At 46.9% G+C, this 14728-nt stretch overlaps 1 protein-coding gene across 2 annotated transcripts in view; it reads right to left on the bottom strand.

Moving 5' to 3' along the window:
- LOC133118394 (attractin-like protein 1) overlaps nt 1-14728 on the bottom strand; it is a 199240-nt gene that overhangs the window by 145068 nt on the left and 39444 nt on the right. For both annotated transcript variants that reach the window (XM_061228372.1, XM_061228373.1), the window contains exons 11-17: nt 8422-8506; nt 7848-8062; nt 3103-3221; nt 2608-2724; nt 2364-2496; nt 945-1132; nt 266-479 (exon numbers count right to left, since the gene is read on the bottom strand). In XM_061228372.1, the coding sequence (XP_061084356.1) occupies nt 266-479; nt 945-1132; nt 2364-2496; nt 2608-2724; nt 3103-3221; nt 7848-8062; nt 8422-8506 (1071 nt within the window). The remainder of the gene's footprint in view (nt 1-265; nt 480-944; nt 1133-2363; nt 2497-2607; nt 2725-3102; nt 3222-7847; nt 8063-8421; nt 8507-14728) is intronic.

Genomic DNA, 14728 nt, shown 5'->3' on the forward strand with positions numbered 1-14728 from the left:
AAGCTCTGGCAACTTGTACATGGAAATATTTCATGCCAATAAAGCATCTTTGAATTGAATTGAATTGAGAGAGAGAGCTAGAGAGAGAGAAAGATTTAATTAAAGTTTAAATTTAAGTGCTGTTCAATGTTAAATGATTTTATAACACTTTATGCTTTGGCAGTACGAAATGTAGCGTTTTGTCATGCAAATAAACCGAAGTGAATGGAGAGAGAGACGCTTTCAGACACTATCGGGTTGGGTTCGGCGGGCGGGGGCGACTCACCGACAGGTTTCTCACAGATCAGCCCGTCGGACGTGGCCGTGCAGGGATTGGCCTTCAGGCCCGACACCTCGGGCCGCTCCAGAGACGCGCAGAACCCCGAATCGCTGGGCTCGCCCGGCAACCACTGCAGGGAGGTGTTCGTGAAGGGGGAGGAGTCCTCCCACCCCCAGTACGACACATTAATCTTCCTCAGCCCCACCCACGGGGAGAGCTTCTGCAGAGGAAGAGGAAGAGAGCTCAGCATCGGCCATCAGGGGTCCGACTGCTTTACTGACCCACAGTGATGCCGGCAGTCAGCACAGAGACACGTTACATTGAACCGCTTTCCTATCCCTCAACACCCACGGAAACCAGCCCTGCCGCACTAACTTCACAAAGAGAGAATTTAGAGCTCGGTCCAGTAACATATTAGCCCAGAGGGAGCCAGCTGTGTTTCTTAGGAATCAGCTGGTGTGATTGTATTATTATTCGACACAGCTATAAAGGCACTGTGGAATTGCATCCATAAAGATCAGCAGGACCAGTATTCATCTTGCCACTGACAAGGCCCTGCCATGGACACCACTCATAAGCATGCTAATGTCCTGAAGTCTAAGCACCAAGCCTGTGGAATTCCCAAAGCAAACTGACATGCTTGTGAAATATTTGAGGGCCTGGTTTGGGCCCCTGGGGTACTCACCTTCTCCTGCTGCTCGTACCGCTGCAGCTCCTCCAGGACAAAGTCCACCTGCTTGGAGGTGGCGAGGGAGGCGATGTTGCCGCCCAGGTTCTTGCAGTAGTGCTGGGCGTTGTCGTAGCTCTCACGGCTGGAGTTTATGCGCAAGCAGGCTTCCCCCACGCGGGTCCAACTCTCTCCACAGAGGTGGGCTGTGGAAGGGACCAGGATGCAGGTAAGCACCTGACTTTGAGCCAAAATGGGCCTTATCACTTCAGTTTACAGGGGAAGATATATCCCCCCCCCCCCCATACATATGTGCTCTTTGCGAATGGTTTAGATTTGACATTCCAGTTCACATTCTGCCATGGCTTTATATAATAATATATAATTGTTCATCCTTTCCAAACAATTCAGAAATTAGTCTGAAATAATAAACTTTGGTTGCATTACATCCTTTTAACAGCATGGTGGTAAATATTTTGTTTTTCTGGGATCATCAGTCTTTTCTCTCTGTGAAGGTGGTCGACTCGCATTTCAATCTGATTCGGTTCCCTAATACAGCATTTACTTTCTGTATACACAAGCACATGTGTTCCTACTTCAGAGTGGCGTTGTTCCACGTCGTTATTCGACTTTCACATGAAACTGAACCATCCTTTCCCACCAAGGAGAAGGCAGAGAACAAACACTCAGTGTCGAATGTCACCCATGTAAAAGGTCATTATTATTATTTTTTCCAGAATATAAATGACCAGTAAACTCCTGCTCACCCAACCTTATACAGCTCACAAACCAGGTCTGATTAAACAGGTCTGATTAAACCAATCCGCAGGGTTTCTGTGGCATTGCGAGCAAATGCTTCTTTCCACCCCACAACCAAACTTCCAACAGGACGCGCTTTGCGAGTGAACCGCGGCTCAGCTTTTGTAAACACCGTGTAAACAATTGTAATTGGCCTACTTTCTTTCCCTGCCTGTTGGAAAAGGTTTTTCATTTCTTTGTGTACGAATTATGTTTCAGCATCAAATCTGGAGCACGTAGCTGTGGTAAACCTATTTCTGAGATATGATACAGTATGAAAAAATAAATAAATAAATAACACTTTCCCACTGGTGAGATTACAGGAACATTAAATAATGCATCAAAGATGCCACCACTTTTTCAAGCTTTCAAGCACTTCCACTTCAGACAAAAGCAGGTGGTCTTCTATTAGGAGGAGGGAAAGAGCTATTTTTATTATTTTTTAATTTATTTATAGAAGGCTTTTCCAAAACAGAGTTGTTGTGAGCCTTTTCTTCCAAGATGGCATTTTCAGGATAATACGGAGTACCAAAGGGAGACCTTAGGGCTAAAATATTTCAGTGGCGCTCCAAACCAGAGGAGGACTCGGTGAAGGGTGTGTTGAATCACTGGCCATACCCCCCGCTACCCCTCTTTCACCTGGGAGAGCATGGCAGTCCTGTTGCTGAGGGTCCCATTGGCAGTTGAGGTTGAGGGAACAGCTCCTACAGTTGGGCGACTTGGCACACACCTGCTCGTTCCTCACCTGACACCTGGTGTAGTTACTCACAGCCTACGGGACATGAGCACAGAGCAGACAGAACGCATCACCATTTTCATCTTCAGTATACACCCAGCTATTTAAAACTATGTATGTGCAACAGAAATGTGGAAAAGTACAAACGTTTCCACTCTTTCGAATTCCGTGTTTCCAGAGAGACATCTGTCGTTCTGACATCACGGATGTGGGCGGGGCAATAGGCTGTGGGGTTCTGTGCTGGTGGAACAGTTCCGGGTTTAACTGCGTAAACAGGAAGCAAACCTTCATCACACACACAGCATTCAACACAGCAATGCAAATAGGGAAATCTTTAAACCAACTTTTCCTGTTGTTTGTCCCACACTTTCTGAAGCTAACATTACAAACACCGATGTGCAGGGGGTCAATGAAATCTGTCAAAGTACCGGGATGCTTCAAAACATTGAGGGTACATAAGCAGCACTTGAAATTGTACTTCCCTCTAGGGTCTTTCAGCGCACTTGGAGAAGAGCATCTGCCAAATGCCAATAATGTAATGTAATGTATAGCTTAATTTGTTGGGAACTGAATGAATGTCCTCGGAATGCTCAAGTGAAATGACCCACAGTAGAGCGCCCCCTACTGGCAGCACCCACTCACCACAGTGCAGTTGCTGGTGACGGAGATGCACTTCTTCTCCTCACACCACTGGCAGCCGTTGGTGTTGGAGGTGCAGCTGGAGCAGTCGGAGTAGCGGAAACACTGCTCGTCCGTGCCGGCTTTGGGGAGGAGGGGGGACAGGGGACAGGGGACAGGGGACAGGGTTTAATGCAGCATGAGGGCTCTTATCATCTAAACAGCCCTGCTCCATTACGGTTATGCCCAGTCCGAAGGTCATGCCTTTATTTGTATCCTTATCGCTGCCAATCAAGCAATACAGGCTTCTCACAAAAGTCAGAGAAGGAACAGCGGGAGAAACACTCTTGCCATTTCAGCCAGAGAGACTGGAGAGCTTTACAACACACACACAGTAATTCACTGGCTTGTGACAGGCTCTATGATGAGATTAATCATGGAGGAAAAAGTTATTTCATCATTTAATTACAGTTAAATCCACCTTTGGTACTGCTCGATCACTGGCATTAATTATGGTCATTACCGCGGTTCAATTCGCCAAATGATTATTATAAACACAATATCTCAGTTTCTACAACCGTGTGACTTTAGTCGCAATGCAATTACAGTTAAAAGAAACTTGCAACTATAATACTTGAGCTTTTGTTCCCCACAGTGACCTGTTGGTGTGAGACAATTATGTTGCTTCAGGCAACAAAAAGCCCCGTCTAAGGTGCCAAGCAGTAAATTTAAAGATTGTCCAGTTTTGTTCCAACTGTTCCTTTATGTAGCTTATGTTCCAGCTTCTAATAATAGTGAAAATGTTTTAAAGCGATACAGTGGGAGCAACAATTATTTGATCCCTTGCTGATTTTGTAGGTTTGCCCACTTAATCAATCACTTTAGTCATAGGTACATTGAGAGACAGAATATCACAAAATAATCCACAATAACAACATCATATACATTTTATAAATTTATTATCGTAATTTTGCATGAAATAAGTATTTGATCCCCTCCCAATGAGCAATAATTCTGGCTCCCATAGACCAGTTAGTTTCCCATTAAGAAGCACTCCAAATCTCAACTCATTACCAAAAACACCTGTGTCAACTCGTTACATCGTTATGTAGCTGTATAAAAGACACCTGTCCACACAATCAATCAGATTCCAACGTTTCCACCATGGCCAAGACAAAGGAGCTGTCTAAGGACATCAGGGACGAAATTGTAGACCTGCACAAGGCTGGGATGGGCTACAAGAAAATAAGCAAGCAGCTTGGTGAGAAGTTAACAACTGTTGGAGCAATTATTAGAAAATGGAAGAAACACAAAGTCACCGCCAATCTCCCTCGGTCTGGGGCTCCACGCAAGATCTCACCTCGTGGGATATCAATGATCATGAGAAAGGTCAGGGATCAGCCCAGTACTACACAGGAGGAGCTTGTTAATGACCTGAAGGCAGTTGGGACTACAGTCAAGAGAACCATCAGTAACACACTACACTGTGAAGGATTAAAATCCTGCTGCGCGTGCAAGGTTCCTCTGCTGAAGAAGGCACGTGTACAGGCCCGTCTGAAGTTTGCGAAAGAACACCTGGATGATCCAGAGGAGGCTTGAGAGAAGGTGATGTGGTCAGATGAGACCAAAATAGAGCTATTTGGCATCAACTCGACTCGCCGTGTTTGGAGGAAGAGAAATGCTGAGTACAACCCCAAGAACACCATCCCCACTGTGAAGCATGGAGGTGGAAACCTTATGCTTTGGGGGTGTTTCTCAGCTAAGGGGACAGGACGACTTCACCGTATCGAGGGGAGGATGAGTGGGGCCATGTACCAGGAAATTTTGGGCGACAACCTCCTTCCCTCAGTGAGAGCACTGAAAATGGGTCGTGGATGGGTCTTCCAACATGACAATGACCCAAAACATACGGCCAAGGCAACAAAGGAGTGGCTCAAAAAGAAGCATATTAAGGTCCTGGAGTGGCCTAGCCAGTCTCCAGACCTAAATCCCATCAAAAATCTGTGGAGGGAGCTGAAGCTTCTAGTTGCCAAGCGACAGCCTCGGAACCTTAAGGATTTGGAGAGGATCTGCAAAAAGGAGTGCACCAAAATCCAAGATCTGTGCAAACCTGGTGAAAAACTACAACAAACGTCTGACCTCTGTGCTTGCCAACAAAGGTTTCTCCACCAAGTATTAAGTCCTATTGTCTATGGATCAAATACTTATTTCATGTGAAAATATGATATTAAATTTATAAAATGTATATGATGTTGTTATTGTGGATTATTTTGTGATATTCTGTCTCTCAATGTTAAAATGTACCTATGATTAAAATACACAGTTCCATTCTTTGTAAGTGGGCAAACCTACAAAATCAGCAAGGGATCAAATAATTATTGCTCCCACTGTATATCAATTCATTTTCATGACCTGGTAACAATCTTTTGTGGTTTTTGGGTCATGAACTTCAGCGATCACAAAACCCTTTCCAAACATTCCTCAAAAGCTGGTGTAGTTCTATCTTAACAAGGTTAGCTCTGGAAATTCACAACGCTAATGCAAATTCTAAGGGGGTAAGAGAGGTGTTTGGAGAAGTTAATCCTTGGCTCAGATTTTAGATGCTCTAACAAATCCCCTCTTAGTCTCCTTTGCTTGGAGGTTTCTAAATTCATAAAAGGGATTAACAAAGTGAACAGAAAATGTTCAGACTGCGTTCTGTCAGCAGGGCATGGGTACAAACAGCAGAAGGTAAATTCTGCAGGAGTCTCAGGAGCATTCCTTAACTAGAGAGAGTTCACAGTGCGTGGAACAGTTTCACAAGTCCTGTAACAGAACTACAGAGAGAGTTCACAGTGCGTGGAACAGTTTCTCAAGTCCTGTAACAGAACTACAGAGAGAGTTCACAATGCGTGTAACAGAACTACAGAAAGAGTTCTCAATGCGTGGAACAGTTTCACAAGTCCTGTCGCAGAACTACAGAGAGAGTTCTCAATGCGTGGAACAGTTTCTCAAGTCCTGTGACAGAACTACAGAGAGAGTTCTCAGTGCGTGGAACAGCTTCACAAGTCCCTGTCGCAGAACTACAGGGAGAGTTCTCAATGCGTGGAACAGTTTCTCAAGTCCCTGTCGCAGAACTACAGAGAGTTCTCAGTGCATGGAACAGTATCTCAAGTCCTGTAACAGAACTACAGAGAGAGTTCTCAGTGCGTGGAACAGTTTCACAAGTCCTGTCACAGAACTACGGAGAGAGTTCTCAATGCGTGGAACAGTTTCTCAAGTCCTGTAACAGAACTACAGAGAGAGTTCTCAATGCATGGAACAGTTTCTCAAGTCCCAGTCACAGAACTACAGAGAGAGTTCTCAATGCATGGAACAGTTTCACAAGTCCTGTCACAGAACTACACAGAGTTCTCAAAGTGAGTAAGTCAAGACGCAGAAGCAGAAGTCAAGACGCAGAAGCAGAAGCCCAGTGTGTTTGGGTCCAGACCTGGTACAGTGCTGGACACTTTGGCTCAGTGCTGGAGACTTTGTCCTGTAGTCCTGTGTCCCTACAGTCTGGCCCAGCCTGCTTTCTTGCCGTTAACTACATTTGAGTTTTCACTGTAAGCCGCTTCAGAACACGGGCCAGCTGCTCACCCGTGATTGGCGCTCTCCGGCGCCCGGGGTGATGTTATATTGTGTTTCTGCCGTGAGCAGCAGTATTTCCCACTGAACACACAGTAAAGTCCGGGCCCGGGTGACAGGGGCCGGACTCAGTAATGAATAACCCCTGCGGTGAGATTCTGTTCAGCAACGGCTCCTGTTCCCCCGCTCGCTCTGCCCTTCTGCCTCGCATCTCCCACAATGCACCTCTCTCACCCGCAGCAGAGGTACCCCTTCAGGTGCACCAAATTCAATTTCGCTACCGATATGATACATCACCGGGGGGCGCGACCAAGGACACAGGACTGCCCACCGCAAATGAGTGTGACGGGCTGCAGGGATGTTTTGTAGTAAAATAAAATAGAAAATGATAAATACATAAATCTCCAGCGTGGAAAATCTGCTCCTGAAATGTATTCAGTGTGGCTGAGGTTAGGACCATTTTTAAAGATCAAAGGAAGATGCCAAAACAATAAATGAAGCGCTTCTCTAAACCATAACCGGTTTGCCGTAGTAATTACTCTAGAGGATGACAAGGTCACCGGTGCCGTGGTAATTGTTCTGGGCTCTGATTGGCTGACAGTGTTGTCTTGTCCTGAAATCACCTCGATGACTGGGGTCTGGTGGGAGACACAGTACTGCAAAACAACAGACACTGCATCCAGATGAGTTAACCCGAACGTGATTCAAGTCAAATCAATCAACAAAATCCGGTAACCAGCGTCAGAGATGTTAATGTCCAGTGTCGACGGTCCTAACCCTAGTCTTTAAAAGCCCTTACAATAATCTGTCCGTGGTGATGGTTCTGAACCCGAGTTTGCATCAGCGTTTATAAAATTCAATGAGTGTAAGTGGTTCCATATGAAAGATGCAGCCGTAGTGAAAATTTTGCCATCTGCAATTTGGGGGGAAAAAACCCCAGCACTTGTATCACAGCAGTAGTCATTTTAAGTAGGTAACAATGTAGCTACAATTCAGGACATGCCATTCAAGATAGGGCATTTTAATTGGAAAATCGAAATCATAAATCTAACAATATATTATACGTCTGATTAAATCTGCTCCCAGACAAGATCGGGCGAGCCTGCAGGACACAATTTGGCAAGGTCAGCGTCGTTAATCTAGACCGTGGCGGGGAGACTTACGGGTCCGCGGGGGGCAGGATGTGGCAGGGGCGGTGCCGTCGTCATTGTGGACAGAGTCCCAGGGGACGCAGCGGCTCCTGCTCCACAGGCATCGGACCCCGGGGCCCGCGTTGAGACACGCCCTCTCCTGCGAGAAGGCCTCACAGCTGGGGGGCCGGTACACTAACACATCGTTCAGCAGCACGCTGGAGAACCCTCCAAACACGTACATCGACCTGGGAAATGACACAGCGACCGCCATCTTACACACGGTTCCTGCGTTTCAGCCAACAGTATGGTGGCATTCAGACACTGCAAGTGAGATTAATATCAAACCGAACACAGGCAGCACCGTTAACAGAAACGCTGTCATCGCGCAGAAAAATGTGCCCTTTTCAACGGAAAGGATTTCTAATCTTCTACAAAATCATTCATTCAAATGAATATCAACACATCGTATTGGTGTCATCAAATTAATGAGCTCTGCGTGTTTGTGTGTAACTGCGAATTAATGAGAGAGAGAATGAGAGGGCGAGAGACAGATGAAGTGAGAGAGAGAAAGAGAAGACAGAGCGAGAGACTGTGTGAAACTCACCCGTTGCTAACGACCGCCGAATGGCCAAAGCGGTTCACATCACGGTGCAGGTTTGGCCTCGGAAGAACTTTCCACTCGTCACATGCTGCAAAGAAAACACACACACACACACACACACACACACACGATAAATCATCATCATTTGTCATTTAGCAGACTCTTTTTATCCAAAGTGAATTACAGTTGATTAGACCAAGGAGGGGACAATCCCCCTGGGAGCAATGCGGTATTAAGGGCCTTGTTCAAGGGACCAACAGCTGTGTTTTTTGTTTATGTGGCTACACCGGGGCTTGAACCGTCAACCTTCTATGTCACAGCCATGTACATTAGCCAATAGGCTACAGGCTGCCCGGAAGTTAGACAGTGGTTATTGTTTGCCGCTGACAGTAACTACACAGCTGATAAAGTCTCCTTGGGGGTGCAGAGTGAGTTTGTGCAGCTCCTACACTGGACCAGGAGAACAGCCCTTTTACCGCCCGTATGCTGACTGGGCACTAACCACGGGACAGCCCCTTCCGTCGGTCAAACGGGCAGATCGTTTCAGATGACCCTTCTCTCACACCACGCCCAAAACAGCTGGTGCCATGGCAAAACAGCCCAAGCTCATCTCCGAAACCACACCCCCTACAGCTGTCGCCATGGCACGCCAGCTGTCACCAAGGAGACACGCTCGCTCGCTCTCCCACCACAAAGCACCGCCGTGGAAATGCAGTGTCCATTCGACAGATCCTCCAGCGTCCAGCCTACACAGGACAACCTACACCTTCCAGACCTAAAGCTTTTTTCTTTGTTCTTATCCGGAAACATTGTGAAGTGCGTACTGAACCGTAAGCACAGCGGGGTAAACAATCTTTTCCAGTTTACATTTCGGTTTAAAGGCACTGAGCCTAACTCTTACGTAACTGAAATGTCACTGACTTGAAACGGTCTATAAACAAAAACGCTATGCTTATTTGACGTGGTGGGAGTTCTCAGCTCTACAGAGCTGTGTGAGAGGTGTGGAGAGGGGTAGAGAGGTGTGGAGAGGACTGGAGAGAGTGAAGGTGGAGATGGGGGGACAGGTTACCGTGGCGATGACGGTGTGCTGATTGACAGGGCCGGCTGTAGCAGAAGTTGACCCTGGCGACAGGCAGACAGGCACAGTGCTGGTAACGCGAGCTCTTTGGCATGTTATTTCCAGGCCACCCAATTAGTGCTGCGTTCCCCATTACACGCTTCATAACTGCGTAATTATCCCTGCTTCGGATCAATTAGCCCGCCATCGAGGATCCGTCCGTACTAATTTCCTGCCCCGGATTGGATTACGGCGGGCGGGGCGCAGGCAGCGGGCCTCCACGGTTCTGTGACACCGCACACTCCCACGGCTGACCCAAACCTGAGGGAGCAGGCTGGACTGGAGGCACACGCTCGTATTTACCGACTCATGAGAACAGACACGTGAACACAGACAACATACAACACACACGCACATTCGCACAAATACACATGCACAAAGATACAGACGCACACAAATTCACACGCACACACTAAATACGCCTCGCCACCGATCTTCTCTGAATCGGCCTCTTGTTAGCACTCGCTCGCTCTCGCACCTGTGAGCCCCGCAACAAACACAACACAGACACCGCTGTAAGCAGATGTCTGGGGTGTAAAGGCAAACAGAGACGGTGTCAGGATGAATATCGCCGCTTCCTGCTGGGCTATTACCCGCGACGGGTCGTGTGTGTGCCAGAGAGCAGGGCTGACGGGTCCTGTGTGTTCCAGAGAGCAGGGCTGACGGGTCCTGTGTGTGCCAGAGAGCAGGGCTGACGGGTCCTGTGTGTGTTCCAGAGAGCAGGGCGGACGGGTCCTGTGTGTGTTCCAGAGAGCAGGGCTGACGGGTCCTGTGTGTGGCAGAGAGCAGGGCTGACGGGTCCTGTGTGTGTTCCAGAGTGCAGGGCTGACGGGTCCTGTGTGTGGCAGAGAGCAGGGCTGACGGGTCCTGTGTGTTCCAGAGAGCAGGGCTGACGGGTCCTGTGTGTGTTCCAGAGTGCAGGGCTGACGGGTCCTGTGTGTGGCAGAGAGCAGGGCTGACGGGTCCTGTGTGTGGCAGAGAGCAGGGCTGACGGGTCCTGTGTGTGCCAGAGAGCAGGGCTGACGGGTCCTGTGTGTGCCAGAGAGCAGGGCTGACGGGTCCTGTGTGTGGCAGAGAGCAGGGCTGACGGGTCCTGTGTGTGGCAGAGAGCAGGGCTGACGGGTCCTGTGTGTGGCAGAGAGCAGGGCTGACGGGTCCTGTGTGTGTTCCAGAGAGCAGTGGTGATTAGCACGCTTCGCCTCCGCGGCATGGTGCCGTGGGTTTCGGTGCGACGCGCCGCCCTCGTCAAACCACAGCCGCGGCCCCAACCGAAGGGACGCGTTTACGGCTTAAGTGCCCGGAAAAAAATGTATCATTAAATATTAATCCGTCGCAGCTGGCGCTATAAAACGGTGGGAGCAGGACAGCGCGTTCGTAATGCGATTTCAATCCCAGGTTCCTCCGCCCGGGGTCACACCGGCCACACAAACACAGAGCAAAACAACATCTCTCTCAGACAACGGGACCGGCAGCCAGACACCTCTCAGTGAGAGCAGTAGGAGTGACAGACAGGGTAAGAGTGGGCACTTCAGAAGCGCTCCCGCGGTAACAGGTCAGGCCTGAGAAGAGGGGGAGAGAGGCGATCGCCCCAGCGCTGCAGGAGACAATGTTCCTGAAGCCCCACAGAACCCTTCATTAAAGACCCAGAACACGAAACGGTCTGCCGAGAAAAGCCTCTCCGCTATGGTAAACACAGGCTTCTGAAGGTGACACTAACAGTGCTCTCCGGCACCAACATCCCTTCCTTCCTGTCTGAACGGAGACATCTATAAACCGCAGTTGACACGATAATGCCGGCAATTTGCGGTGGAAAACGACGACAATTAAATGCAGGCAAGCGTTTTTTGCTTTGCCGAATCCGCTCAGCGCATACTAAACAATTATTTTAAATTAAAACAATTTAAAAAGTTCTAATAAAAAATGTCTATAACGCACCGAATTAAATGGAATAATTGTGCAACTTTTTTTCAAACGTGCACAGGACTCCCCCCACTGCCTCATTACTCCCATGTAAATGAGCTCACGAACGCTCCGATATTGCCCGTCGTGAATTTGCTGCATGCAATTTTTGAAAGATTATGTTTATGATTCCGTTTTAGTGTTTTTCCACTGGCTTAAAACCAAAACATCTGGCACGGTATTAATATGTAAATGCAGCTGATCAAGCCAGCATTAAGGCTCCATCTCCTGAATGTTACTTGGGCATAAAGTGTGCAGTCATGTTGCAAATGAGCCTTGCCAGAACTCCATTAATCACCAGCCTCTGCATCACTAAAGCACGTAAACAGCACTTACAGACATAGTTTAATGAATCCGATGCACAAGCTTCAATTCCCTTCAATTTTCTTTATTTTTATTAATCAGTCCAAGAACAAAGAGCAGGGCCCCAGTAGACAATCGCGGACTCCAAAAAGCCAGAGGTCAGCTCCCAGCATGCTTCACTCCATGGCAGGGATTGGAGAGGAATATCTGCCCACAACCAATCAGACCCATATGAGGGTTCCCAATACACCAGCTGTGCCCCCAAACAGAGTTAACCAGGCAAACCAATTCCTCTAGATGTGCCATACTGCTGTTTTTGGAGGCACTTCCCAGAGGTGAGCAGGACACCGCGCTATGAAGGCCAGGAAGCAGATGTCAGTCTTGTTTCTGCAGAAGCGAGAGCAGGGTTGTCGAGTGTCAGCAGGCCTTTAGCTAAATTAACAGAACGGATCTTGCAATTGACGGTAGATTGTGCATCGGAATACCATTCATCTTTTAAAAATCTAATCTGAGACAAAATCACCATGACATCACCCAGTCAGCCAAGAACTCTTCGCCTCTACTGTGCACACTCCATTAACCCTTTACTGCTGCAACACATGCTCAGTACCAATATCACTTTACTCCATAATGCACATGCTCAGTACCAACACCCTGACAATGTGCACAGAAACACACATCAAAGCGACAAACACATGCAAACGCAAACGCGCACACACACACACACACACACACACACACACACACACACACACGGGTTTGGCTGGTTGTCTCTCGGTAGATCAGCATGAATAATGAAGAATCCCCCACCTCCACCCCAGCACCTAACAGAGACTACCTGATGGATATCACAGTCCCCACCCCCCTTTCATTTCCTAACAGGATATTGGCTCGAATCCCATTACTGCCCCAGCAACAGAGGCAGACAGTAATAACACAATAACAGTCAGGCAGAGTGAGAGAGAAGGAGGGATGGGGAGAGAGACAGACAAAGAGAGAAAGGGAGGAGAGAGAGAGCACAAGCAACCAACGAGAGGCAAAGTTAAATAAATCACAGCACTCTAATGTGAGATTTAATGAAAAGTGTTTTCTTATTACACTGCTTTCAGCTACTTCTTCTCATGATTATATAAAACACCCTGCATTAAAGATGGAGGTACTAATGTCTTTCAGGGCCAGATGTACGTTTTTAATTAGAGTTCATTTTCCTGGAATCTAATTAGAAGTATGAGGGAAAAAGAATTAAACACAAATGAAATCTGCTTCTATGTCGACCCAAATTTAATATTCCGTCACAAACGCAAAAAGCCAATAACTTCAAGCCCCTCCAAGGTTAGAAGCGGGAGGGGGGGGGGGAAGGAAAAAACAAATTAGATCCCAAAACTCCACGCTCTCAGCCGAGTGTCAGAAAAACATGACGGGGGCAGGGAGTGGCACAGCCTCAACAGGTGGCACCCGTGCACAGCAGAGATCAATATCCTCAGGAACCCAGTTACACTTATCCCAGTCAAAAAGCACTGAGAAAAGGGCCAGCTGTACCCACAAACACAACTCCACGCACCCCTGACACAGTCCAACGCATTCCTCTATCCACTGCCAACAGTGCCCCTTGTGGTCAATATGTGCTCAATGCAGTTTCTTTATTTTGTTCCTTAACAATTTTTTTTAATAATCTATAAAGATCTACAAATATATAAATATCACATAGTGTGAAGAGAGAAGAGTATGCCACTTTAGAAAGGGGCACTTATTTGCATACTGCATTAAAGAGAACTCCTTCACACACAATGACAGACGACATAAGGGGTCTTTCTCAAAACTGCAATCGCCTCCAGAACAGCACAGTCATCAGGCAATCACCATGGGTGCCCATGAGCCAACCCGCACACTGTCCACAGGGAGAACAGAACAGAGGCCAAACACTGACCTGGGACTCGCCCACAAATGAATGAATGAATGAATGAATGAATGAATGACTGAATGTACATTCTTATATAATTCTGTTTTTATATGGTAGATTTGAGTTTGATAATTGATTTAAAAACAATAAAAAGTTCTACAGAATCATAAAACACCCCGATCTTCTAATCATACAGAAAATTGGATAGACCATATTATATTTCCACAAGAAAAATCTAAGCTTTTCGGGTTTAATACAAATACATTACAATACATAATCTTACACTGTAGCAGTTTTAGTGGTTTAACTGAAATTAATGAGCTCTCTTAACTCTGAATTCCAGAAGTCCCACATACAGTACAATGCATGAAGCATCAGAGACAGGGCTTGGAATGGGTTAAACCTGCAACGCCACACTTAGCGGAGTGTTTGCCAAGTGTGACTTTGGCTCTCGGTTCATAATCATTATCAGTGAATATTTACATTAGGGCATTTAGCAGAAGCCCTTTTCCGGAGCGATTTAAGTAAGTGCATAAATAAAGGCCTCGGCAAAGAGCACAGATGATGCAAAGAGTCACAGCAGATGGTAATAGTCAATAGAAAGCCACTTATTCTCAACAGCTACAAGTAATATTACAGAACAGATGAAAAGCAAACCCCACAGACATTACCCCTTGTGAGTGTGAAAATTGCATGATAAAAAATGCCAATAATTCACAGCAAGGCAGCAATCATCATAAAGCAAAAGATTTTTACCGTCAAGAAGATAAAAGCTTACAAAGCTAAAAACAGACATACCTGCCTGTTTGTAAGAATCATTTGTAATAAAATGTTCCCTCCATGCTGGGTCTACAGCCTTACACCAAATAATCATAAGTAAAAGTCCAATTCCATCAAACAATTACGCTAGATTAAATCAATTCCGCACCATCAGTAGCTTCTAGAAGAGCCATCAAATTAGAATGTTCAGACTTAAATTGTAGGAAGACAGACCTTTCGATGTTAAGACTATGGAGTTGAGCATTTGGAGA

This window comes from Conger conger, chromosome 18 (assembly GCF_963514075.1).
Source record: "Conger conger chromosome 18, fConCon1.1, whole genome shotgun sequence".
NCBI classification, from domain to species: Eukaryota; Metazoa; Chordata; class Actinopteri; order Anguilliformes; family Congridae; genus Conger; species Conger conger.